Genomic DNA, 26,418 nt, shown 5'->3' on the forward strand with positions numbered 1-26,418 from the left:
CTGGTTTGACTTTCGACTATAAATAGAAAGGGATTCTTGGTTCCAGTATTCCTTTTAAACGATGAAATTGTTAAAAATATTGAAAACGAAATATATTAAATCTTATTAAATAAAAGAATTTTTTAACCGGTAAATACAAATATTATAATCTACTTCTAAACTAACACCTAATTCAACCTATGTCCACCACGGGACTTGAACTCTCGACCTCAAGGAGGGAAAACACCACCTGATACCCCTAAGGCTAATCGGCGTGGGTTCGACGCCACATCGGCAAGTGGTGACTCACGTCGACAAACACCATGCCTCCATCTTGGTATGGTGAGTTCGACACTCAAACTCGGTAACGTGGAGGAAAGAGAAAAAAATATGGTTTAATTTTTTTTTACCATTTTCTGAAAAATACCATATTTTTGAAAAATTATCATTTTTATTTTTAAATTTTAAACACCTTTTCAACTAAAATAAATACCAACAATTATTTTTATTTTCCACACTTTCAAATTTTCTTTATTTTTCTCTCCCAAACATTCAACACTTGTAACCTTTTTTAAAAATTATCTCTAAAAAATGGTTCATCATTAGACCACGAAAGAAGAGGTAGTTTTAGCTCGTGCATGGATCGATGTAGATGATGACCCAAATAGCAACTACTACGTCATTGGATCTTTTTATAAAACAGAGTCACCCAACGATTCAACAACGAGATAAGTCAAAACTATAATCGAAGTAAAGATCAGCTATTCACCAAATGAAAAACACAAGCATAGTGGTAGTACAATTTCATGCTTTGTTTAATAGTGTGAGTCTTGTTTCAACAAATGGTGAAAATGAAGGAATAATGTTAACAAATGCTCTTCAAATTTTTTGTAGAAAAAATAACAAACTTTTTCCGTATATAGAGTTTTGGCAAGTTGTAAAAGAGTAAAAAATGACGACAATATGTCGAATGAAGTGTTATTTTCTTGTTTTCATGTTTCTTATGTTTTAATTTCAAGAGTGTGGTGTTTTATTTAATTTTAAGTTTGTTGTCTTTTTATTTTTAATGAAAATTTTAATTTTATACAAGTTATATTCTCTTATATAATAATCAAAATAAAAAACACATGTAGCACCTCAAACTATCACTTTAATAGCAAGAATTATGAGTTGTGTGACAAAAGTGAGGCTTATGTGATATTAAAAAATGTATGGAATAAGTGACACCATTTCCTCTAGCTTTATTATAATTAATATCGATAGATTTTTATGATATTTTTGTTTGGTTTATATATATATATATATATATATATATATATATATATATATATATATATATTATAAATAATAAATAATATTAATATCAACGGAGGCGACGACGATATTGACAACGACAACGGCGACTGCAACGACAACACCAACAATAACAACAACGCCAATAATAACAACAAAAAAAAATAAAAATAAAAACTAAAATTCATCAAATACCAATTTTTATTAATGTTGTTGAGCATTTTGACTATATTCTTCAAGATTTGTCCCATAGGTACCACCAAGTTGGTAACTACGCAACTGTTGCATTATGTCTGATATCTACAACTATGCAGCCCTACCTACCTCCGTACCAGAAATATAGAACTCGAAATGAGCTTTCATTCTTTCTCTTCTTGATTGTTGGCAATGGTAACTCAACTGCTATTTTATTTTATTTTCTTTTTTTTAAAATAAAAGAAAGTGTGTATAAGTACCTATGCCAACATCTCAATAATTCACACTTATTTTCACAACAATCTCTCATTCTTACACCAATTTTCGCTCCATTTGGATTCAAGCTATGATAAAGTAAAAAAAAAAAAAATACAAGTTCAAATCGAAGAAAAAATTGCATTAGATGTTCACAAGATCCAATCTTCGATTTCCCAAACCCAATTCTTGCAATTTCCACAATTTTCAATGCCACGTTCATACAATGATTTCCATTTCACTAAAGATTAACCGACCTTTAATACATTCTAACCACACAAATCATACCTACCCTACTGATTATCTATCCATCAAAATGAAATTTTTTTTCTTACCGAGGCGACATAGGACATTGCAAAACATCACCCGAAATACGGTGTCGTCCCTCTAATAGGTAATCATGTCCAATCATCAAAAAGGACGAATACATCGAAATCGAACATGTACAAAACCTTTTTGGATGCCCGATTTCCAGTTAACTTCACCGAAGAGGATGAAATGTTTCACTTTGAAGAACCGTAAATACCACAACGGAAATGAAGAGATTGCTATCGTCATCCCATGTAACGTCCCAAAAATACCAAGTAAAATTTTCATTTTGAAACAACCAAAACCATTCATTCATTTGTTCAAAAGATAATCAGAGTATAAAGTATTCTCAAAGCATCAGAGTGTATCAAATAGATAGTGTGGAATAAATCTCAAGGGGGTGCAATGTGATCAAGCCGAGCCCACCCTTTCGAAGCAGAAGTATCTGAAACATTTTAACCACGAAAACGGAAGCACAAAGCTTAGTGAGTTCCCCCAAAATATCACATACGGCACAGCATAATAATCAACTATGGGTTATCAGCAACCATGGGACCATCAGTAGTCCTAAATATCGTATATAGCACAACAATATAAATAGTTATCGGTCATCAGCAACCCTAGTACTATCAGCAGTCCTATGGGCTCACAGCAACCCTATGGGTTATCAGCAACTCACGAATGCAGTGAACAACTAACAAGCTCACACGGTCAAAATGTGGATGTTACACACCTCCTAAAGAAGCACAACGTAAACTCTTAGTCTATATTCTAAAACTAGCATTTTGACCAAAAGTCGAACCCAGTCAAAATTTAACGGTCAAAATCAATGTCATTCGACCTCCACGTCATGGTCATCCTTTGGCCACGTTGTGGCACCTTCTCGACCAAACAGTCGCGGCCAGTGAAATTGCCACGTCGTGGCAATCATGCAACTGCATAGTGAAAATCTTAATGGATTAAGCTCTCAATACTTAATCCCTAAGCTCATATTTTCCATAAGGCTTCTTGTGACACTAATGGTCCATAAAAATCCTTGCTTTGATAACATGCATGTCCAATGCATATCATTTGCTCAACTAGGTCAAAAGTAGCATAAATTGGAATCAAGATCCATGCACAAGCTCAAAGTAACATAACTCTTCAGATCTAAAACATCTTGTAACATCCCAAGATTTGCCATTTATAGTCCCTGGGGATAGATGGGTGAAGCCATGAGAAGCATAAGGGTTAAATTGTAATTTTGGGATCAGGAGGAGTACGCTGCGTGTACATAAGGGTATGCTGAGCGTACTAGGCGTGCCCTAGTACGCTCGGCGTACACTTATGTACGTTGGGCGTACTCATGACAGAAGGAAACCCTAATATTTAGGGTTTGAGTGTTATATAAACGTCCTTATGAGCTCAAAACCCTCCCTTACCTCATCCTCCATATATTTGAGCCGTTTTCCCCAAACCCTAATCCTTTCCTTGAGTGTGTGAGCTTATAGAGGGTATTTTGAGAAGTTGGAGAAGAAGGTATTGCATCAAGGATTTGAAGAAGGAGGACAAGCTTGTGGATCTGAAGTTTATTTGTGCTCTAGAAGCTCCAGAAGGTAAAAAGCTTCAAACTTTATGCTTGTATGATGTAGATCTTTCCATGGTAACTTTATGGAACCATTTCTTGTCCCAAAAGTCCCAAGTTGGTGCATGATGTGATTTGGACAAGATAAGTTGTCCTTTCAGACCCTTGAAGAGGTCCTAAGTGATAAAAATGAGGTCTCAATGGCTTAAGATGTCCTATGCATGTAGTAGAAAGGTCTTAATGGATTAAGACCATGGATTAAGAGCTTTATGTACGTCTAAAGTGATAAAGTTCGAGACTTTATGGTTCTAAGACACTTTTGGTCGATGGATCTGAAATATGGGCTTAAGTGCTTAAGTCATTAAGCACTTATTAGGGTTTTGGCAAAACCCCACGTACGCCCCGCGTAAATCCTGTACGCCCCGCGTACTGGGTCAACCACCCCGATGGTGGTCAACGTTAGGCAGAGTACGCCCAGCGTACCAGAGGAGTACGCCCTGCGTACGTCCTTTGTATTCGAAAGTCTATAGGGTCCAGCGTTATGTATGGTTAGCATACACGAGTGTTGCAGGATTGGTGGGAGTTTCATGGATGGATGGGTTGTTTGGACGAGTCCGCCGGTTATAAGATATTTAGCCTTCCTCTAGGAGTGAGGACTGAACGCATGCCATGCATATTTGTGTTGTTAGGGCGTTGTGATGATACTTGAGACAAATATGGGTAGGTGTGGAAGGTAGTATGGGCCCGTACTACTGAAAGCACAGGACCCACACGCGTAGCAAGGAAGTCACAATCCCTAGGGTTTAGTTGGGAGTTGGTTCTCTGTTGTTTATGCGGATTATCTGATATCTTCCTGGTGTATTTTCAGTATGGTGGTTACAAGGCGTTTTGTGACCGGATCCGGATCGGGATCAGGGCAGGGTGATCAGGGTGCTCCGACAGAGCCATAGGTTATCGGCCAGGGTGGGCCAGCAGTGACAGATGATCGTGTCAGGGAGATCATCCGCGAGGAGGTGGTCGGGATTGTCCGAGGTCAGATTCTGGAGATGTTTGGGTCTATTAAGACCGCCATGATGGAGTATTTTGACGACAGATATACAACCCTAGCTGAGACGGTTGCCGCAGCAGCTACAGCAGCTGTAACAGCGGCAGGGGGAGGAGCTGGCAGAGCTTTTCAGTACCGGGATTTCGATAACACGAAGCCCCCTACATTTCATGGTACTCAGGATCCGATCAGAGCCATGAGGTGGTTGTCTGACATGGAGGGTTGTTTCTTCACGTGTTCATGTCCTACTAACCAGAAGGTCAGCTGTGCCCTGAACCTGTTGAGGTCCGGGGCAAAGGACTGGTGGAGACTGATGACTGGGTCTTATTCGGATGATCAGAGAGCTGCTGTTACTTGGGAGAAATTCATGGATATGTTCTGCGCTCGCTATATTCCACGAGTCGAGCGGGAACGGTTGGCTCAGGAGTTTCTGGATCTGAGACAGGGTACAGAGTCGGTGACGGAGATCACCCGTATGTTCACTAAGAGGGCGATGTTCTGCCCGGAGTTTGCTTCTGAGCAAGCTCAGATGACTCGTTATATAAGCATGCTCAAGACGTATATTCGACAGTTTGTAGCGACCTAGCGTTGTGATACGCTTCTAGATTTACAGGAGGCCGTTAGGCGGCGTGAGCTTGAGATTGAGCTTCAACTGAGAGAACAGAGACAGGCCCCGGCGCAGTCACAGCCTGCGCCGAAATGATTTAGGGCCACTGATTACGGACAGGAGAGTCAGAGGGGTCGTACTTGTGGAAAGTGGGGCAAGGTACATGATGGGGTTTGTCGATCTTCTTCAGGATGCCACAAGTGTGGCAAGAAGAGTCACATCGCAAAGGATTGTAGGCAGCAGACTCCAGGGGTTGGTGTCAGACTTTGTTACCATTGTGAGCAAGTGGGTCATATGAAAGCCCAGTGTCCCCTAATAGTTTCCAGGCCGGCGCATGCTCCAGCACCGGCTACCCTGAGGATTACTGGCGGGGGTCAGGGTAGAGCAGAGCCTCCGAAGGCTCAAGGACGCGCCTTCCATCTTACAGTCGAGGAGGCTGGGACAGTACCTGATGTGGCAAACGGTATGTCTTTCTCCTATCTATTTGTTTAGGATTGTATTATGAGCTTTCGTTTTCTTTATGCATAAGTTGTTAGGACATAGGAGGGGTTAAGGAGAATTTATTGTCAATGGAGTGTAGATGGTTAGGATTCAAAGATGCATTCGAGGATAAGGAGTTAGGATAGAGAATCGCCAGTATAGGACGAGCAGTTGTAATGTAGAAATTCAGAGGTCATCAGCGATAATTCGGATTTTCTTGAAGTTTGTTACTTCGTATTGGGAGGATTGTCTTGTGTGGGTTAACCCCATATAAAAGTTAGGAATGGTAATACTCGGTTGGGACGGTTAAGTCGTGTATCAGCTTCGCAACCAGTGGGTAGTGGTTAGTGCTCTAAGTGGGGGATAATTGGGAGTTCTCAGATGGAGCATCAGTCATTAAAGGTTTTGTTTAGCTGCCAGGGCTCGGCAGTACATTCAGCATGGGTGTGCAGGTTATTTAGCGTATGTGGTAGATATGCGGTAGATATGCGGGTTAGAGATTAGACCACGGGTTCCCGAGAGGGTGGGCAATCAACATGAGGTCCAGATTTAGGCCGAGATTATAGTCCACGGATTGGATCAGGAGTTCGGAACCCCAAGTGGGGGAGAACTGGCTATATGTGAAAGGGCACCAGGATGGGTCCAGATTTATGCACAACATACTTAGAGCGGTCCGGATAGACTGAAGGCCCGCGGGGCATACCAGTTAGGCCAAAGGCTCGGAGAACGGTCCAGACAAGCTGAAGGCCCAGAGAGGCGGTCCAGACATGTTGAAGGTTCTGAGAGTGGTCCAGATAGGCTGTAGGCCCGGAGAGGCGGTCCAGTCATGCTGAAGACTCTATATGTATTTTATTAGATCTATGTTTTGGTATTGAGCACGCTGCCTTGTGATAATAACCTATAGAACCGGATGTTATTGTGATTACTAGTTAGCACCTATAGAATGCTCTTAGGAAATGTCGGTGGTTATGAAGGAGAGAGCTTGGAAACTCGGGAGTAGCAACTTGTTCTATAAGTGGATAGTGTAGGGTGAGGTTTCAGTACTGTGACACTTGTTGATGCTGTGAAGGACATTGATTAGGCCTTCTTGGGCAATGGAGGAGGTAAGTATCTCCAGGATGGAGTGTTGGGCAACTGAAGTGACGACAGCAGTGTCGATAGGTTATCAGGAGCATTCCAATCATGAGCTGAGGGCCGGAGAGGGCATACCAGACTCATGTTGTGGGCTCATAAGCAATCCAGACCTATGTTGAGGACCATGTAAGGGTATTCCAGTCATAGGTTGTGGGCATACAGATTGTGACGGTTATGTCTCTTGTAGGATCGCGTTCGGAATGGATGTATCGTAGAGATTCGGGGGAGTTGTACTCGGTTGTGACGAATCAGAGGATTGTGGATGAGACGAAAGGATAGGTCCTTGGATCTCAAGTTATGAGTAGACCTGAGTTATGTTCATAGAGGTATTCCAATCTAGGGTATTCCATCCTGAGGATGACCGGACCCTATGATTGATTGGACCTGATATGTTTGGTATTCCAACCCAAGGGTTGATTGGGCCAAACATGTGTGTCATACGAGGGTATTCCATCCTAGGGATGACTGGACCCGTCGTAGGCATGCCTGGTATTCCAGCCCGAGGCTGATTGGGCCAGGTATGAGTGTTCGTACTTGTTAGTTGGTTGTTCACGTGTGTGGTTTCGGGAGCTGAAGGACGCATTATCCTGTCAGCACACAAAAAGAGATGTGTTTCAGAAACGGGGAGGGATGGGTCCCCGATACTTTAGATCATCGGGATCATGGCCAGGGTTGACAGGGTGACATGTAGGTTAGACCTTCTGAAAAAGTTCGGTTAGATTCACATCGCTTTTCATGTCTGGCAGCTACAAAGGAGCATATTGGATGAGTAGGCGGTTGTATCGCTGGGTGATGTTCAGGTCAGAGAGCACTTGAATTATTAAAGGAGACCAGTGGCAGCATCAGAAAGGATCTGAGTAAACGTGGGAGCTGTAGTCCAAGATGCGGAAGCATTATCCTGAATTGTTCGCCGCAGCAGGCTTCGAGGACGAAGCCTAGTTTAAGTGGGGGAGAATTGTAACATCCCAAGATTTGTCATTTATAGTCCCTGGGGATAGATGGGTGAAGCCATGAGAAGCATAAGGGTTAAATTGCAATATTGGGATCAGGAGGAGTACGTTGCACGTACATAAGGGTTCGTTGAGTGTACTAGGCGCGCCCTAGTACGCTCTGCGTACACTTGTGTACGTTGGGCGTACTCATGACAGAAGGAAACCCTAATATTTAGGGTTTGAGTGATATATAAATGTCCTTATGAGCTCAAAACCCTCCCTTACCTCAGTCTCCATACATTTGAGCCGTTTTCCCCAAACCCTAATCCTTTCCTTGAGTGTGTGAGCTTATAGAGGGTATTTTGAGAAGTTGGAGAAGAAGGTATTGCATCAAGGATTTGAAGAAGGAGGACAAGCTTGTGGATCTGAAGTTTCTTTGTGCTCTAGAAGCTCCAGAAGGTAAAAAGCTTCAAACTTTATGCTTGTATGATGTAGATCTTGCCATGGTAACTTTATGGAACCATTTCTTGTCCCAAAAGTCCCAAGTTGGTGCATGATGTGATTTGGACAAGATAAGATGTCCTTTCAGACCCTTGAAGAGGTCCTAAGTGATAAAAATGAGGTCTCAATGGCTTAAGATGTCTCATGCATGTAGTAGAAAGGTCTTAATGGATTAAGACCATGGATTAAGAGCTTTCTGTACGTCCAAAGTGATAAAGTTCGAGACTTTATGGTTCTAAGACACTTTTGGTCGATGGATCTGAAATATGGGCTTAAGTGCTTAAGCCATTAAGCACTTATTAGGGTTTTGGCAAAACCCCACGTACGCCCCGCGTACTGGGTCAACCACCCCGATGGTGGTCAACGTCAGGCAGAGTACGCTCAGCGTACCAGAGGAGTACGCCCCGTGTACGTCCTCTGTTGGGCTTTTGACAAATTGGGCTTCGGGATTGGGCTGCTTTTGGACTATTTGGACTTGGGCCTTGCTGGGCTTCCTGAATAATGGTGTTTTGGGCTAGTTTTGAATTTGGATCTTAGAATAAGGCCCAAATAGGGAGTTGGGCCCAATTTGGAAAATTGGGCCAATAATGGGCCTTATATATGTGGACTTGTGGATCATGGATTTGGTATTGGGCCTTGGCCCAAATTAGAGAAAAAGCAAAATGGACTATTATGCTATTGGGACCCTTAGTCAAGATTTATATTCCATGTAATGACATAGTGGTTATTATTTGGATAGTTCGGGATTTTTGGTGAGATAGCGATTCGGGGATTTGATTCTTCAGTTCAGATCGACATTGCGAGGTGAGTTATCCTCACTATACCCAAGGGTCTAAGGCACCAAGGCCGGCCCTTTGATTTGTTATTTGGAATTGTTACTGTTGTGATATGTTAGCTCGGCATCCTGGTAGATAGGATGGTTATATGCTAGTATGATCTGTTAGATCGGTATCGTGGTAGATAGGATGTGGTTATGCTTAGAGACCTGTAGTTGGTCTGACTGTCTGTATACTGTTAGGTGATTACCTGTTATATGTGCACATGCTTGTTATGGTAGTTGAGGGTATTCCATCTCGAAGATGACTGGACCCTAGTATGTTGTCTTTATAGACCGTTATGTGATTATCTGATATATGTGCACATGTTTAATTGGTTGTGGGCATTCCAACCCGATGGTTGTGGGCCGAGAGTATTCCATCCCGATGGATGATTGGACTCATAGTATGTGGGCATTCCAACCCGATGGTTGTGGGCCGAGAGTATTTCATCCTGATGGATGATTGGACTCGTAGTATGCGGGCATTCCAACCCGATGGTTGTGGGCCGAGAGTATTCCATCCCGATGGATGATTGAACTCGTAGTATGGGGGCATTCCAACCCGACGGTTGTGGGCCTGGGGTATTCCATCGCGAGGATGATTGGACCCATAGTATATTGTCATTCCAACCCGATGGTTGAGGGTCTGGGGTATTCCAACCCGATGCTTGATTGGACCCATAGTATGTTGTTTGTTATTATATGTGTATTGTTGTGTGTATGGGTATTTTGGGGGTAACTCACTAAGCCTTCGAGTTTACATTTATCGATTATTGTTTCAGGTACAGCGGATGACCGCAGGAAGGCGAAGGCGTGATCGTACACTTCCTCGATTTATGATTATGATTTCTGGGAACTCTGATGTTTAAACTTTTTTGAAAACAAATTGTAATAACTGAATGGTTTTTAAATGCTTTAAAAAAGTTTTAAATTTGCTCGAATTTTATGGATGTTACACATCTAACCCTCTTGGGACTACAAGGATCAATAAATTTGCAAACTTTATTGAATCCAACTACTCGAAACACCAAGAACATGAAGAAAAGCCAATAAAACTTAGATCTAAAGAGAGCTATCCAACAAGATCCAAAAAAGATGACTTACAAAGGTCCAGAATATGATCTTAGAGGTGGGGATGAGTTGCTTGATTGATTCTTGCACTAGATTCTTCTACTTCTTCCATGTAATTGCACCAAAACACCAAAATAAGCTCAAGAATAAATGAAGGTGATTAGGGTTTGCTTCAAGGCTTTTGGAGGTGATGGATGCTGAAAATGATGGCCTAATCTTGAAGTTAGAGGCTTTAAATACGAAAGAAGCCCTAAAATATCATGGGTTTGGACTGCTACAGCCAATACGTCGTGGTGCTCACTAGAAAAGTGTGATCATAAAAATGTCACACCCCGAAACCGTGATGGCGGAATCGTTCCGGGGTGGAGGACGTCATGCGTAGTATCACAACAATTGTATCATAGCAAGCATAGTAAACACAACCACACATTGAATACATATATAAAAAGGTTTACATTGTTTAATACATAGTTCTATCCATATCAAAGTAAAATGGTAAGGACGTGACTCTAACGCTCCGACTTCTCCGAACACTTGGAAGTACCTGTCTACTAATTCCCTGAGAATACAAGCAGTTTTGAAGAATATCAGCATAAAGCTGGTGAGTTCATAAGCATTTAGTTTTGGTGGAAAAATGTTCTTTGATCCTTTTGGAAAGCGTTCCTCCATAAAATCCTATATTTTCTTATGAAAAGCGTGTTTGAAAACCCATTCCTTCCATGACTTCCAGGTTCGTACAGGATATGTACAATCCAATGAGTCGTGGAATGAATATGAATATCCGTTGGTTGTAAAACAATCCGTTTTGAATAGCCGGTTTATCCCGGGAAAGTCCTATATTTTCCCTAAAGGTGGTTGGTTGATTATCCGTTTTAAAATGAGGTTTGCAAGTATCCACCATACTCGTGTATATAAAAGCAGTTTTCTTTTAAAAACCCTGGTTACACCCAGGGAGGTATATTAGTCTTAAAAACTAAATAAAAGAAAACCGTGATGAACTAAGTCCTGAAGATATTATTATTAATACCCTCCAGTAATCTATCGGTTATTACTTTGAGGTTAGTTCACTTGATTCATTATTACAAAAGTAAATTTCTGTTATCTAGGTTGTGAGTTTCATGACCATAACTGACTGGATATGGCCCGCAACGGCCGATATCCTTAATGACTTTGTCACCCGCAGACCTGCCGGTCCAACTGTAGCTAGCAGTGAGGTGCGGGATTGTCAGTCCCGTATAGATCTATACACAACAGTCACGCTCTCCCTACAAGAGATTCTGGTCACGAGTACTAGTCCTACACTCTGTTTCTTGTGGTGAGTGTTACCAAGGACGTGTCTCAAACTTAGCCTAACAAATTTACAAGTAATAATACTGAAAATCCTGTTTATGATTTGCATGAATCATTTTTATAAAATAATACATAATATTACATGATTCACAAGTTCATTGTTCTAGTTTTGAAAACTGTTTCTACGAGTTGATTTCTTAATCGTTTGGTAAAATTGTTTTCCTTGTTAAAAGCATACTGAAAATATAATTATCTTAAACAAAATAACATATTTTGAGCACAAGTTTCCTTATGCTTTTGCTTGTATTCCCCCCTGAAAACGTTAAAAACACGGAAAATTTAAGGGTATGAACTCACCTCGGGTGATTTGAATGAAGGATCGACACGAAAAGTTGGGTGTTCAAGTGAAGCCTTGAATACGAATTGATCCTAGATAACATGTAAGGGCACATAAAGGAGTCAAATGAAGGTATTTCACCACTAAATGTGATGGATAACCACTCTAGGAACTTGGGACTATTTGCACTAAGTGTTAAAACCTTGAAGGATTGCATGAGGGGAGTGTATGGCTACCTTTAAGGTGTGTGCGGCCATGGGTGTGCGGCCCAAGGGGTGTGCGGCCGTACACTCATGTTGGAAGGTGTTCTTGGGGTGTTTCAAGGTCCACACTTGCAATTCATGAAGTGTCCTAGGTCTAAACTCGATTGTAGTGCAAGTTAGGGGTCCTAGAAGTGTGTTTGTGGCCCTAGAATGAGTGTGGGGTCGCACACTAGGGTGTGTGGTCGCACACTTGGGTGTGTGGTCGCACAAGGGTGTGTGCGGCCGTACATAGGTGTGTGCGGTCGTACACCCCATAAGATGATGTCCAAAAACCCAAATATAGGGAGTAGCAAGGCTAGCTTCATGTCCAACTCGAATATGGAAGTCCAACTCTCACTTTGGAGGGTCTTTTAGGAGTGTACGACCACCCTTATGAAGGTGTGCGGCCGTACTCCTTCATATGATGAAGAACATGATGAAACTTTGATGAATCAAGACTTAAATGAAGTGGTTCTTCTAGTACAACAAGCTAAGGGATGGATTACTCACGTTTTTGAAGCCTTGGAGGGTTTGCGGTTGAAGAAGCTTGAGAGAAATGGTGGTGTGTGCTGCCAAGGTGTTAAAGGAATGAAAGGAAAGGGGTCTACCCTTTATATAGGGTGGGTGTGCTGCCTAGAAGGGAGTGTGCTGCCAGGAGGTGTGTGTGCGGCCGCACACCCATGTGTACGGCCGTACACTCACTCTAAGGGTGTGTACGGCCCTGTTTTGACAGTATACGACTTGCTGACGCATTCCTAAACTCAACCTTGGTCATACTCAAGCTTAGAATCACTTAAACGAACCCTCAAACAGTGTAAGGAGTCAACAAAACGCGTTTAACTTTGATTGAATTGGCTAAGTGTGCAAGGTAGGAGTTTCTGGGTTGTCACAAAAAAGTTATGCCACGTCGTGGGCATCCATGCACCACGTCGTGGCAAATATTTTTTTTTCTCAAAAACCATACATTTGACGCATTCAAGTCGCCACCGAACCATTCTGTAAAACGGGTGTTACATCCCCAAACCTAAACAACAGGAAAAACTACAAAGACTCGTTTATGGAATTTTTAAACTTGGCAATTTTAACCGACAGGATGTAGAGGACAGAAAAATGACATCGATCACAGCTAGAGATGGTATGAAAAAGTAGTTGTGCATCGTAAAGGATGATATATATATATATATATATATATATATATATATATATATATATATATATATATATATATATATATATATATATATATATATATATATATCATGGAGGAGGAGTTGTGCATGTTGTAGGAAGAAGAAATAAGATAAATAAATATGATTCCTTCTTTAGTTGAAGTACTTTAATAATCGTTTAGGTTTGTAATTACTTAATGAACTGTTATGTTAAATAATTGTTGTATACATTTTCAATTAGTTATATTTTTTATTTGTTTGTATTTATTTTAAACATTTTAAATTAAAAATATATGTGGAGTGATAGGGATGAGAAAGATAACCATTTACGTGGTTTAGGCAATACGATGTTGTCTCATCTCATGGTACGGTGAGATGAGTTGACATGAGGTGAGGTGTGGTGAACACCGACACCTTCTCTTTTCCTCTTCTACGATGCATTTCCACTACTCTTCATCATAATTTTCTTCTCTCCAATGCTTCACCCACTTGTATGGTATGGCAGCATGTAGCATATTGGTTGGGTGGGATGGAAAGTGACAATTTCCTATGTAGAACCGTGAAAACACACCCCTCGGATATTTTGTAAAGTTTGTTTTGAAGTGAGAAGGTTGATGTAGTATTGGTGTGGCATCAAGGATGGGAGAGATGGATTCCAACCACCTTAAGTGATGACCAATATGTTGGTTTCGAAGTCTCTCCAATTCTCAACATTGTATACCATCAGAAAACGTAAAGTCGGGTAATCACTCTATATTCATAGGCTTTTTTCTAATGTTCTCCACTATTAGATATTTCGATCACGACTTCAATAATGAGTATTGAAGAATATATTTCGAACTCGAAGAGCATGATATAATAGTTAAAACATGTTATATTTAGTTAAAAATGAGTTTTGACTTGATAAACATGTTCGAAACTGGATGAACAGGTTCGAAACCTATGAACTTTCTCTTAGATTAATGAATAATTGTGACATGTTATATTGTGTGGACGTGTGGACAGTGCTATTCTATGAGAATTACTAAGAAAATAAGTTGTTTAGTAATGCGAATACGTTAAACCTTACAAAAATATCGTCATTTTCATGCATTCTCAATAATTCTTATTCATTTTTGTTCTCAAACATCGTTTTTCACTCATTTTCATTCTGACAGAATACGACTCAATAAACATTCTGACAGAATGAGAATAATAATAAAAAGTCTATAATAACCTCATAGACGATTTAATTAGTGAGAATTCGTGTTAATGACAATAGTTATGTAAGATTGAACGTATTCATATTATCAAAAAACTTATTTTCTTTGTCATTCTCACAGAATAGCATTGTACACACGACCACACAATAAATGTCAATCCACATTTGAACCTAGCTCTATTAGTTGACCGAGTAATTTATGTATTTTAAGTAATGAGCTTCTAACTAACAACATGTCATGACTCAAAGAACATTTCCGTAACTTGAAGGTTAGCTACTCAGTCTTTGCAAATGTGTTTATTCTTTTATTTTATTTTATTTTTCCCTTGGTTCTTGTATATTTAAAGTATCTTCGTAATGTAGCACGGTGCTTTTTGGTCACAACAAAACCACTAATAGAATCCGAAGTTGTACGCATGGAGCCCAATTCAAAACAATTTAGTTAACAGTCTTGTCATGCATGGACCATGTTCCCAAGTCCAATAGAAGTTCGTGTATGGGTACCCTAGTCCAAAGCTCTTCCACTAATACCACAAACTTGCCTACATCTGACTGTTTTACATCAAACATCGTTGATTATATGCGCTAGATGTTGGGAAAAAATCACTTCTTGAAAGAAACTAATATCATACAACAGTCTTTTTAGAAGAACCGGACTCTTGGGAAAAAAAATCTTATATAAACAGATAGCTTAAACCATATAGTTTTGGTTGAGGCTCATATACCACTCGCTTAAAATTTCACCGGAGTTGAAACATATTCTCATAATCTTTATATGTCAGAGGTTGCTAACTACTACCATTAATCTAGATAATATGTGTTCATTAACCCGTATATAAACATATTTAATCAGAAAATATGTGTTCATTAGCCCGTATATAAAATGTATTTAATCTTGGGCATTAATGCCCTAAATAGTTTCGTTACACTTTTGGTCCCTGCCTGGACTTGAAAGACTCTTTTTAATGCCGTCCCACTCAGGGACCAAAAGTGTAATGAAACTATTCTTTAAGGACCACCAATGCAACAAAGCAAACATATGATATAGCAATCTTATATATACATGTGATTATACAAAATCAAGTAAACAAACCATGAAGTGATTCACAATGCTAGATGTGGATATACTGTTGGTTACTCATCATGTGGATACTCATCCAAAAACCTCTTTATCATCTCTCGCTCACTGGCCGTTAGATCAAAATCATCATCACCCAATCTTGTCCATAGTTCTACACTCTCTGGATCATTACCCACTACCTGCACCAGTAGTAAAAATAATTGAACTAGTAATGAAGCTATCAGTATTTTATTGGTTTATTATAAACATAAACATAAACCATATATACCTGGATATAGTTGTTGACATGGCCATCCTTGTTAACAGGAGTAATAGATTCATATTTATTGGTCATCCATTCACCATCAACTATGTACTTGTACTCATAACGACCCTCCTATTCAATCATAAGGGCATATACGTCATTTTTAGGCATCCAAATATGTATAATTAAGAAAGGAGCTAGAGAATTACAAGCAAATCTCTGTGAAGGATCCATGAACCATTTTTCTCCTCATATTTTAATGGAATTCTCTGCAATGAAACGATAAATCCATCAATATATATATATATATATATATATATATATATATATATATATATATATATATATATATGTTGAAAAAATTTACAATATCTGACAATTTATGACTTACCTGACCCCATCCAACATCAAGTCCAGCTATTTCTACTGAAGAACAATTATCACCGTTCCATGTCAGCGTGACTGATCTTGTTTTCAGGCCTGTAAGCTTTAAACAAAATATATATTCACTTAGCTTCACATTTGTATATGCTTATTTACGAACTCACAAAGCATATGATTGAAGAACTTCTCACAATGTCAGCAGTTGCACTTTTTATAGCATCCACATTTGGGAAACATTTACGTTTACTCTGCACAGAAAGGAGAAGAGTGACTTGCATAAGCATAAAAGTTCACAACAAAATGAAAATTATCAGTCATAAATTACCAGGAGTAGACTGAGTGCATCATTTAGCTTATACCCTTGAACCCAGAACATGTATGCCAACTATCATATGAGTAGAAACCACATCATTATAATTTATACGTAATGCAAAAGCAAGTAAAAGGGCATAAATGTAACTTAAGATAAGATATTTCAGCATACAGCAGTTGCAGGAGCTCTTCCAAGTCCAGCTGTGCAATGTATGTAAGTTACTCCACCATTTTGACTAACAGCTTTGTACAATTTGCTCACCACAGCAGGAAGACGCAACCGCAAATCAGTGGCATCAAAATCTCTGCTCCATAATATAATATTTGTGGTTAGTGGTTACCCATTTAATCTAGACAGCTATACATGGCTGTTTCCTTTTGACTTAATTTGTTTTTGTAATGCAAGGGTAAAATGATTTATTTTCATTTAGACAGTTTATTCAATCTAGAAAAACAGACCGTATGTATACAATCATTATTGGTTCAGCCACTTTGCCCTTACAGGACTTAATGGGGTTAAAAGAAAATCCCCTAACACATTAAGCTTAGAACACATGGAAATATAAGAGGCCAAACAGATTTATAGGAGTTACCTTATTTCAGCACGTAGGTGTTGAATGTCATCGAATGTGCTGGCATATTCACGAATGGCATTGATGTCCACACTAAAATATCTAGTGAACAGGTTAGATGGAAAACAGGGAAAGCTGTTAATTTCTTTGCTTTTGTGTTTAAAGGATTAATGATTAAATGTCTTTATGGATACTCGAGATCTGAGTCTTGCTGCAAGCAGTATACAGTTTTGACTTTAATACTCCGAAGCTTGTCAACATCTGCAGGAGTCTGAATGTGTAAAGTACAGGTCAGAATTCTGAATGTGTAAAGTACATCTGCAGGTGTCTGAATGTGTAAATTACCTGTAGACATGACCCGACAATTAAGTCTGGACGAATGAAGTTGTAATTCATTCCAAGTTCATGCCTGTAAGTCAAAACTGAAATTAATATATTAGCAACCTAGGCATTATAAAAATCCACAGATACCACTGGACCAAAGGGCAAAGGCCACTTGGTATTGAGTTTGGATATAAAACTTACATAATCAGTATACTCACCAGCACCCATTGCTTCTGTCATGTTTGTACTGTAAACATCAGATTTCTCCTCTTCTTTGGCACCATCTATGTTGGTACTGGGTGTAGGACTAGAAGTTGCCTACACAATCAAACATAGTATATGACACATGAGAGAAACATAGTATATGACACATGATGATCACCATGTTTTCACTAGAAAACTAAATTTGTGAATAAGTAATTAAGTTATTGTGTGTATGAAATTACTCTTATGCAATGTGGTCCATAGAAATTACAAGTCTTGGTAATTTATAGGGACAATCTATGGCAGCCACCAAAAAATACAACCATACTAGCCACAATTAGAACAAATGTGAATTAATGCACATTCTCTCTTATTACAACACTCTTGTTAGAAAAGGAAAACGCATAATTTGGTGGTAACTTTGATCCAATCTTATTCATAACATCTTTATGTTCCTGAGAAGCATGCAGCAGGATATCAAATTCTAGCAGATAATTGCAGCTTAGAGTGGCATAATATTTCCTTAATGATCAATGCGATGGTATGACAGGGAAAACAGAATCAGTGGTTTAGAAATTCATAATCATCGAAAGCATATCACACAAAAAATTTAGCATATAGAAACATCCCTCTACAGAACAAAAATCCAACTCTGCAACAGATGTTGGATCAATATTAGAAAGATGAGATGTTATAAGAGACTAAGAGTTCAAAATCACAATCAAGTGGGAGATGTTAATTTTTTCAAGGCTCACTAAAGCAGTCAAGTCAGAGGCAGTCCTTAACTTTCCACAAGATTCAACATAAACAATAAACGCACAAATTGAACAAAAAAATACGCAATCAAATTAATTACCTTTACTAAACAACTTCCTCGAAGATCAATAGCGTTCACCAATCCCTGCTCATGACGAAACACACACACCAAATCACACGCTTTGAAACACATATATACACACATAATGCTCGCAACTGGATCAACGAGTTTACCTTCATATTGACAAAGCTCGGATAAATTGAAGCTTTACATTTGAAGCTACGTAAAGGCAAAGCTGAATACGATCTGGTAGAATTAAAACTCAATCGATCATGGTGAATTCAACACAAATTTAGCAAAACCTCGAGGAAAATGAGAAATTGAAACGAACCTTGAAAGATTTGTAAGGCAATTCATCTTCTTATCACGTATGAATCATAAACAACTGAATGTGATGAGAGATTCTTTCAGTTCACTTGGAGGAGAGAGAACGATACTGTTGAGTATATGCTTTTTAGATTTTATAGAGGTTGGATTCCTGGTACCAAAAAGGGGTCGCCTTTTCAAAGATTCTCCGAAATGCCATTCACTTTCCCTCTCTTATTCACCGATACACACGTGTTTCACGTGTCATGTCAAAATCGAACTGGTCCTTCATCCAACATGATACGAAAACCTTAGGAAATTTTAGTGAATAAAAAGTTGAGTCGACATAAATTAATTTAGGTTGATACAAAGTTTAACTCGTTAGATCTGAAATATAAACATTTTGATAATTTTGAAAGTTAAAACTTAAAACTCTAATTTATTTGGGTCGTTCTTTATCAGTAATCATTTTCTTTCTTTCTTTTGGAAAGAAACTTTCCTAACAAAGGTTTTCCGGCTAGTTTTTTTTTTTTTAAAGGACTGTTTCTGCACCATCTTTCACACACCAACTAACTCCTATTGTAGCGAACTTTGATGACAACATGGAGTTGTGGTAATAACAAATAGTACCAATAATCATTTTCCTTATGATGGTATCTATTGTTTTTCCCTTGTGCATGTATATATAATGTTATATATAGCGAGTGTAACGAGAATGTTAGACTAACAAACTTTTGACAGTTTAATACATAGCCTTCAATACAACTGTTTTTCTATGTTATGTTGGGGAAAATGGTGATTTAGGATGTGTTGATGATGAAAAGAACGAATTTGCTTGGATAATTATCATATCGTGATTTCACTTTCTTTGAAAACTATTTGCACCGGTTCAACAAATATTTTCATATGATTATCTAATAACAAATTACTTTTTGTTTCTAAGGCACAAGAAAGAAAACACTAATTGGAATCGTATTATGAATGGTTATCCAATCCGTGAGAGCCAAAAAAAATGGAATATCACATACAACAAAATATTCGCCATCAAACTCACTTTATATAAGTGTGCATTCTGCTCCATTGAACTTGCTTCAAAACACACTTTGATCCCCTTCGTATACATATAAATACCAAATACACCAAAAATGACAAATGACATTAGAATCACCTAGCATGTTACCACATAGATATCGTATAAAAAATTTGTTGGAGCCACACATTAGATAGCTAGAGTGTCTCATTCACCTTTGATATATGTTTTAAATGTACCATCTCCCCTCAACAACTCTTTTAGAAACAAAATCTAGAATTTCACATTTCTCATACCAATCTATTTTACCGATTTAACTAACAAAAAAGCTCATTTGTAGATATCGCACATATGGTAACATAGTAACATGTGTAAAAAAAGCTATCGTCTTGTTTATAACAAAATTGATTGATTTAATATTCCATATTCCAAAGGTTTCTTGCATAGTGATATTAACACGCACCCTTTGGGGTAACTTTAGACCACTATCTCCACAAAAAGACTATCCGGCCAACAGGTTAAACTAATCAAAGCAAGCCGGGTTAAGCACATGGAAGGAAGATGAAATTGGTCAATACGCATACTAAAGAACCTAATGTGAGTACAAAAATAAATATACATCAAATATGTAACAAGAGCAATTTAGTAGAGTAAATTTCAGTCTAAATATACTATTTACCACCGTTTCAGTGTATTTAATACTTTGAAAAAAAACGCCATAGTCGCTAATTCTTCCTTTTCTATATATGTGTGTCTTGCCTTGTAACCAAAAATGTGACTTAAAACTCATCTTCCACAAGACTCACCAAAGGGTCTCTGTAGCAGTCAGTTGTTGCCATGACTTACAATTTACATGATATGATAAGAATTAGGGATGAGGATGGGCCCCACCAAATTTACCTTATCATGCTGATGAGGCTTGATGTAGTTTCATTTCCAAATCATGTCCCCTAAGAATTGAAGAGCTGGGACGCCTCTAATTTCTACATCAACAAGAGGTGCCTGTACCAGAAGCAAACTAGACAGCTCTGGATCACTTCTGATCATGTCAATTGCACGTGTCTGGTCCTGAAATATCAAATATATATATTTACAATATTAAATTACACGAAATTATAATATTAAAGAGAATATGAGAAAAATATCTTACCTTCCTTTTCATAGCACAAAACTTGCAGTCAGAAGCAGATGGGGGAAGAATTTGATTGACAATAAGTCTTTTAACAGGAACATTTTCCTTTGTAAGTGAAGCACGCAGTCTTGATGACTCATTGATTGCCATCACCTTAAATAAATAAATAAAATATATATCTTGTACTAAAATTGAAAGAAAAAAAAATTGTAGATGTTTCTAGAAGGTATTACCGTTGGAATCGTAACTATAACAAATTCTGTTGAGTTGGTGTCACGAAAAAGCTCGCGTACTTTAACCATTCTCTCACGTAGTTTCTCTAGTTTATCAGACTACATGAGAGAGAGAAAACAGAAAAATGACTAGTTATCATTGCTCTAGAGTCTAGTCTACTTAAATACATTTCATTACAAATCTTATTATACTGTATTATTTAATATTTATAGTGCTTACAGCATCTTGACGAGTTTCTTCTTGCCCAAATACATTTTTGATGGCTGAAGTAGCTGATGATATCTTTTGTCTAAGCTGCAAGTAACATGCAAAATTAAACATAAAAGTTATTGCCAGGTTACACTATATGAAAGCAGGGGCGAAGCCAAAAAAATTTTTAGGATGTTCCCATAAGTTTCATTTAAACACACACACACACACACACACACATATATATATATATATATATATATATATATATATATACATATATATATATATATATAAACCAATTAGAGGCTAGCCAAATGATAAAAAATTAAACAAATTTAACATGAGAAAAAAATTACATAAATAAATTGTATTATGTTATTTTTTATGATTGAAATTTATAGAAATTTGCTATATTTGTAATTTTAACTCCAATGAGGCAACAACACTAGTTGAATTCATTATTAAGTTCTGGTCATTTTTTATCTTTTACCAATGAAGAAGAGGAATACAATATATTTTAAAAGCAAAAAAAAAAAAAAAAAAAAAAAAAAGAGGGTGGGCCTGGGCCTACCCTGTTTCTATGGTGGCTCCGCCCATGTATGAAAGTATAAAAGCTACAGATTTTGAAGTAAAGAAGTGGATAGTATAAAGTAAAAACAAGAATGAGCATTCTAAATTTCTAATATCATAATAAAATTACAACAATTTCCTTTTTCAGGATGAGCTATAAAAGTTGCAACTACTTTCTTGAAATTTTGAGAGTTAAAAGAGCAAAACAATATTGTTGTATGTTGTTGATTTTTAACGAATATATTGTGCAAATGGTTTAGTATTGTTCTATTAAACTAAAATGTTGACAAGACTGACCGAAGAAATTGAAAATGCTTTTAACTTAGATGACTTAAGAGGGACACTTTTTTAAACTATAGCAACTAGTCTAGGTATGTTTTAAATAAGTTAATATAATGATATGGCTACATTGGGTTTCTTTATTCAAATATTCAAACTATTGCCTTTATATAACAAGTCAAAAGTTGCATCATTTGATTGAATACATAGTTTTAGGAGGGTGGTTTGACTATTTATCAAATGTCTACAATACGCATTATTATATGGAGAAAACAGAATCTTGTAAAATGAAGTCAATGGCATGGATCCTTTCAGTGATGAGAAAGAGTAAATATAATCCATACTTGTAACTTGAGAGCATTTCAGTAATGGAAATCATTGCAGTTTTCATGACATAATCTTTCAAGTTGTCCAATTCTCTATTAAAAGATCTTATAATTACTAAACATACAAGTGACTTGCAGTGATATGATAGAAAATCCAGATTTTCTAAGTTAAGAACTTTACCTTCAATATTTTTCCAATTGATGCATCCAAAAAATCAGGCAATGACAAAAGCCGAAGAGTATGACCCTGTTACCACATCTTATTATGTTCAGAAAATTACCCTCAACACAAAAAAATAATAATAATAATAATAATAATTAAAAAATTAAAAAGTACAATTGTCTTCCTTACCGTGGGTGCAGTATCAAAAACTATACGTGTAAACATGTTATATTCTTGTGATTCAAGAAACTGAATAACCTGCCAAAAGATTTACAAAATCAACAAGACATTTTAGAAAAAGGGAGAACATATTTGCTACAAAGTCAAAATATACAAACCCTAATATTAATTATTACCTTGGAAATAGCAATAGCTTCATCTAAACCAGGAGGAGGTGTATCCAATAGCTCCCCAAGCTTCAGCTCTCCTAACTTTGTTGATCAACAATCATAAAATAAATAACACAAATAATCAAATACTTTGAAAAAATAAGTACTCCAAAACGAAGTATGCACAAAAAGAGGCTCAAAACAAAGGACAAGGACAATGTAACTCAAAAATAGAGATGACAATTCAACCTATTTATGTGAAAATGTGTCAATTTGTTGCTAATGGCTCTAATGGGTAAAACTTATAGAACAAAACAAAAAAAAAGGTCGAATGGTTTAAAAATTGCCCAAAGCATACTCAAGTGCTTACAACCTTCTAAATGTTGTATTCAATAAAATCTAGTCAACAATATCGTCCCTGTACCTTTGCTAGCCTCAAAACAAAGGACACAAACATTAAATACTAAAAAAGATACAAGAAATAGCGATGTAGTTTCATTAATTTGTTTATAATTGGATAAACTTTCAAAGTATAGTGTCCTGATATGAAAAAAAAATGAAAGTACAATAATAACTAGATAGATTTTCGAAGGCATAATGCTTTAATAAGAAAAAAAATACATTGTTGTAAATTTGTAATAGAAAGAAGTGTAAGTAAGATGCTATAATAGATAAATAAAAGAAAGTGTGTTGCTATTTCTTGCAATTGATCCTTAACTAAACAATGGAAGCTTAAAAAAGATTTGGTTAGGTGTTTTACTTGGTCAGCAAGCATTCCAAGACCCATGCCATCCATGAAATCTTTGACTCCAGTTCCACCATTCTTCTTGCTTACATCACGAAACTCTTCTCTTGCTTTTTCAGGATTTATCTGCCACAAGTTTACAACTATCAATAAAAGGCATAAAAATCAATATGAAATAAGAAGAAATGTCAAAGCGAATGACTTTCTCATCAAACCTCAAGGGCAAAGAGAGGAGAAAGGGGTCCTTCAACAGGTACAAGTGTCCCACCAGTCAGATCCTATAAACCACATATAAATAGAAAATCAAAATGTGTGGTTTTACTTTTACCAACTAAACAGATTGTTTTAATTAAACAATTGGAAACAGAAGAAAACAAAGGATTGCCTGAGCGAAGGAATCACTTAAAGAATGTGCAGGATCTGTTGAAACTACGAGAGTTGGATGACCATTATTTGCGAATTTTACTGCAAGTGAAGCCGCACAACTCGTTTTACCAACACCACCTTTCCCGCCTAACATGTAATACTTTCTTTGAGTCCCAGAAACCATTTCATCAAACTCGGCTGTGGTTTCAACAGGAGCTACAGCTGATTTAACTGCAATGAATCAAAGATGTTCGCATTTTAACTTTAGTAACTAGCCTGAAACCACTCCAATTCACATATAAATTATAGACTACAAAGATTCATCCAGCTTCAAGAGGATCGAAAACCCTCATCAGAGATAGTGAGGAGATAATCTTAAAATTGACACAAATGCGAAACCATCGAAACATAATACCCGAAAAAAAATAATCAAAATTACCCTTAAATTGGAAAACCAAACCAAAATTAACGAAAGAACAGATGAAATTGGCAAGACAGACGCATATGGGTCTCAACTAAAACGAACCTTTCAGTTTTCTTGGTTGTCTTCTTTTCGAAGAAAGGGACAGAAGACTAGAACTGAAGATTGCGTCGAGTTTATATGGATTGAAAGGGGTTGGATAAGAGATAACCCCGCTTCTTGATACCGATGCAAAGCGGTTCGTTGAAGGATAAGAAGACATTGAAGTAGTCGCATAATAAGATGTTGCTGCCATTTTTGCTTCGTTTCTTGTGGGAAATCTTGAAGGGAGTTGAAGTAGGTATGGTTTTTATACGAGAATTTGGCAGAGTGAATGCACTGGTAGATAACTTGCAGCCTTGCAGGGTTGGACGCTTGGAGCCTTGGAAGTGACCCGATAGGTATTTTCACAATAATTCTGAATTTAACATTTTTACGTTAGAGTAATTTTGAAAGTGGTCGCTGTTTTTACCACAAAAACTGAAAAAAATATCCTTTCTTTGCCATATAAGCTTTCAGTGTCTGGCAATTCTCGACACGACCCGCAAAATGACCCGCGACACAACACGAAATAATCGGGTTTGGGTTGAGTTTTCAACCCGCCAACCCGTTTATTAAACAGATCATATATTAGTTTCTCAAAAAATATACGGGTTGACCCGCCAACCCGTTTAGAATTTTAATAAAAAAAATTATATATTTTTTTAAATGTATTAAGACTTAAGTATTATACAGTTTATACGTCTAGGATAGGATGTCATTGACCATTTGACATGTGCAATACGTATGTCGTTTGGCGTTTGCCCTAAATAATCTTAGTACTCACAAAGACACAAACAAAATTGAAGAACCTGCTACTGAGTATTGACTTCTAATTACTGGTTGGCGCATGAGTAGAATTCTATATAGTTGGAACATCTGACCCACGAACTCGCCAACCTGTGAACCCATATAAATAAATGGGTTCATATATGGGTTTATGTTCCAAACCCGCTAACCTGTGACCCGCCAACCCGTGACCCGTACAGTTAAATGGATCGTGTTTGGGTTGGTGTATTTGACCTGCCAACCCGCGACCCGCCAACCCGAACACGACACGATTGTCAGGCCTACTTTCAGTATGGGTAATAAAAGACATGTGAGGTCCAACCTGGCTAGCCAACCCATGTGTGAACACCGCTCCTGACTTTGGTTGGTTGGTTGTGACGTGGTGCTGGAGACCGGAGGAAGATGACAAAGATGATTGGCTGAAGCTTTTGACCGTTTTTTTGATTGGAGTTGGACAAAAATATCAAATTAGAAAAAATAAAAAGATAAATAATGTGGCAGCGTTTTTATAGTGGGTTGCTGGTGACCATACCCCTTAGCCTTATGTGTTTTTTTAACAATTTAATTTAAATAAAAACACTAAATTTCGTTGGTTCAAATAAAACAAATACATAGTAAAGTTAAAATAACTTTAAAAATGAAAAAAAACAGAAAACTTTTAAAAAAAAAGTTCACAAATAAAATAACTGAAACTTACTACATGGAATCTTCATCTGAGAACTTGTCCTCCGAGTCATCCGGGGGATCCACATTGAAATCAATGTGTTGAATCCTATAAATGGGTTCCACCAAGTCCATGTGAAGATTGTGAATTGTAGCAGTGCTACGTATCTCTACTCTCATATCTATGTACTCATCGCCACCAATTTATATTGGTTGTGTCTCAGGATGGTTTCATATTCGGCATACGCACATATCGCTCTTCTTTCATCTTCAATAATCATATTATGCAATATGATATATGCATACATGACTTCTTGAAGTTTTCCCTCGTCTAAAAAAAGTGTTGGTTTTTTCAGTATGTACCAACAGTGGCGAGTCTAGAATAGAAACTCACATGGTTCACTAACCAAGTTTAAGCGGGATGGTTCAAGAGAAA

General features: G+C 37.6%; 2 protein-coding genes across 5 annotated transcripts; both read right to left on the reverse strand.

The window, feature by feature from the left end:
• Nucleotides 1-15,443: 15,443 nt before the first annotated feature.
• Nucleotides 15,444-18,937, reverse strand: SEX4 (dual specificity protein phosphatase (DsPTP1) family protein). 3 transcript variants are annotated; one of them, XM_079080239.1, is made up of 14 exons: nt 18,691-18,937; nt 18,533-18,605; nt 18,399-18,443; nt 17,557-17,656; nt 17,360-17,436; nt 17,209-17,285; nt 17,036-17,116; nt 16,615-16,747; nt 16,456-16,515; nt 16,322-16,378; nt 16,138-16,233; nt 15,956-16,015; nt 15,771-15,878; nt 15,444-15,681 (listed from the first exon to the last, which is right to left on the reverse strand). In XM_079080239.1, exons 1-14 carry the CDS (start codon nt 18,714-18,716, stop codon nt 15,556-15,558), a joined length of 1,119 nt encoding a protein of 372 aa, XP_078936365.1. In that variant the 5' UTR covers nt 18,717-18,937; the 3' UTR covers nt 15,444-15,555. The 3 variants fall into 3 exon arrangements, with proteins under 3 accessions (XP_078936365.1, XP_078936368.1, XP_078936367.1); XM_079080242.1 differs by lacking the exons at nt 18,399-18,443; nt 18,533-18,605; nt 18,691-18,937 and having other exon boundaries at nt 17,540-17,656; XM_079080241.1 differs by lacking the exons at nt 18,399-18,443; nt 18,533-18,605; nt 18,691-18,937 and having other exon boundaries at nt 17,360-17,423; nt 17,540-17,558.
• A 1,354-nt stretch (nt 18,938-20,291) lies between these two features.
• On the reverse strand, nt 20,292-24,879 carry LOC145160871 (ATPase GET3B-like). Of its 2 annotated transcripts, XM_079080238.1 has the most exons (12): nt 24,558-24,879; nt 24,051-24,262; nt 23,881-23,943; nt 23,681-23,791; nt 22,948-23,022; nt 22,781-22,849; nt 22,610-22,675; nt 21,281-21,355; nt 21,061-21,159; nt 20,846-20,980; nt 20,596-20,763; nt 20,292-20,511 (listed from the first exon to the last, which is right to left on the reverse strand). In XM_079080238.1, exons 1-11 carry the CDS (start codon nt 24,745-24,747, stop codon nt 20,626-20,628), a joined length of 1,233 nt encoding a protein of 410 aa, XP_078936364.1. In that variant the 5' UTR covers nt 24,748-24,879; the 3' UTR covers nt 20,292-20,511; nt 20,596-20,625. The 2 variants fall into 2 exon arrangements, with proteins under 2 accessions (XP_078936364.1, XP_078936363.1); XM_079080237.1 differs by having other exon boundaries at nt 20,292-20,763.
• Between the last annotated feature and the right edge of the window lie 1,539 nt (nt 24,880-26,418).

This window comes from Lactuca virosa, chromosome 2 (genome assembly GCF_052849685.1).
Source record: "Lactuca virosa cultivar CGN04683 chromosome 2, Lactuca_virosa_CGN04683_v6, whole genome shotgun sequence".
NCBI classification, from domain to species: domain Eukaryota; kingdom Viridiplantae; phylum Streptophyta; class Magnoliopsida; order Asterales; family Asteraceae; genus Lactuca; species Lactuca virosa.

What these genes read in the sequence shown, in the direction of transcription:
- SEX4 (XM_079080239.1), bottom strand. Translation starts at nt 18,716, where the DNA reads ATGAATTGCCTTACAAATCTTTCAAG. An exon ending in TTGTCGGGTCATGTCTACAG is followed by an intron (nt 17,286 to 17,359) that starts GTAATTTACACA and finishes TTACACATTCAG; the next exon opens with ACTCCTGCAGATGTTGACAA. An exon ending in TTGATGTTGGATGGGGTCAG is followed by an intron (nt 16,016 to 16,137) that starts GTAAGTCATAAA and finishes GTTTCATTGCAG; the next exon opens with AGAATTCCATTAAAATATGA.
- LOC145160871 (XM_079080238.1), bottom strand. Translation starts at nt 24,747, where the DNA reads ATGGCAGCAACATCTTATTATGCGACTACTTCAATGTCTTCTTATCCT. An exon ending in TTGGAATGCTTGCTGACCAA is followed by an intron (nt 23,023 to 23,680) that starts GTAAAACACCTA and finishes TGATCAACAAAG; the next exon opens with TTAGGAGAGCTGAAGCTTGG. An exon ending in TTTTTGATACTGCACCCACG is followed by an intron (nt 22,676 to 22,780) that starts GTAAGGAAGACA and finishes ATGTGGTAACAG; the next exon opens with GGTCATACTCTTCGGCTTTT.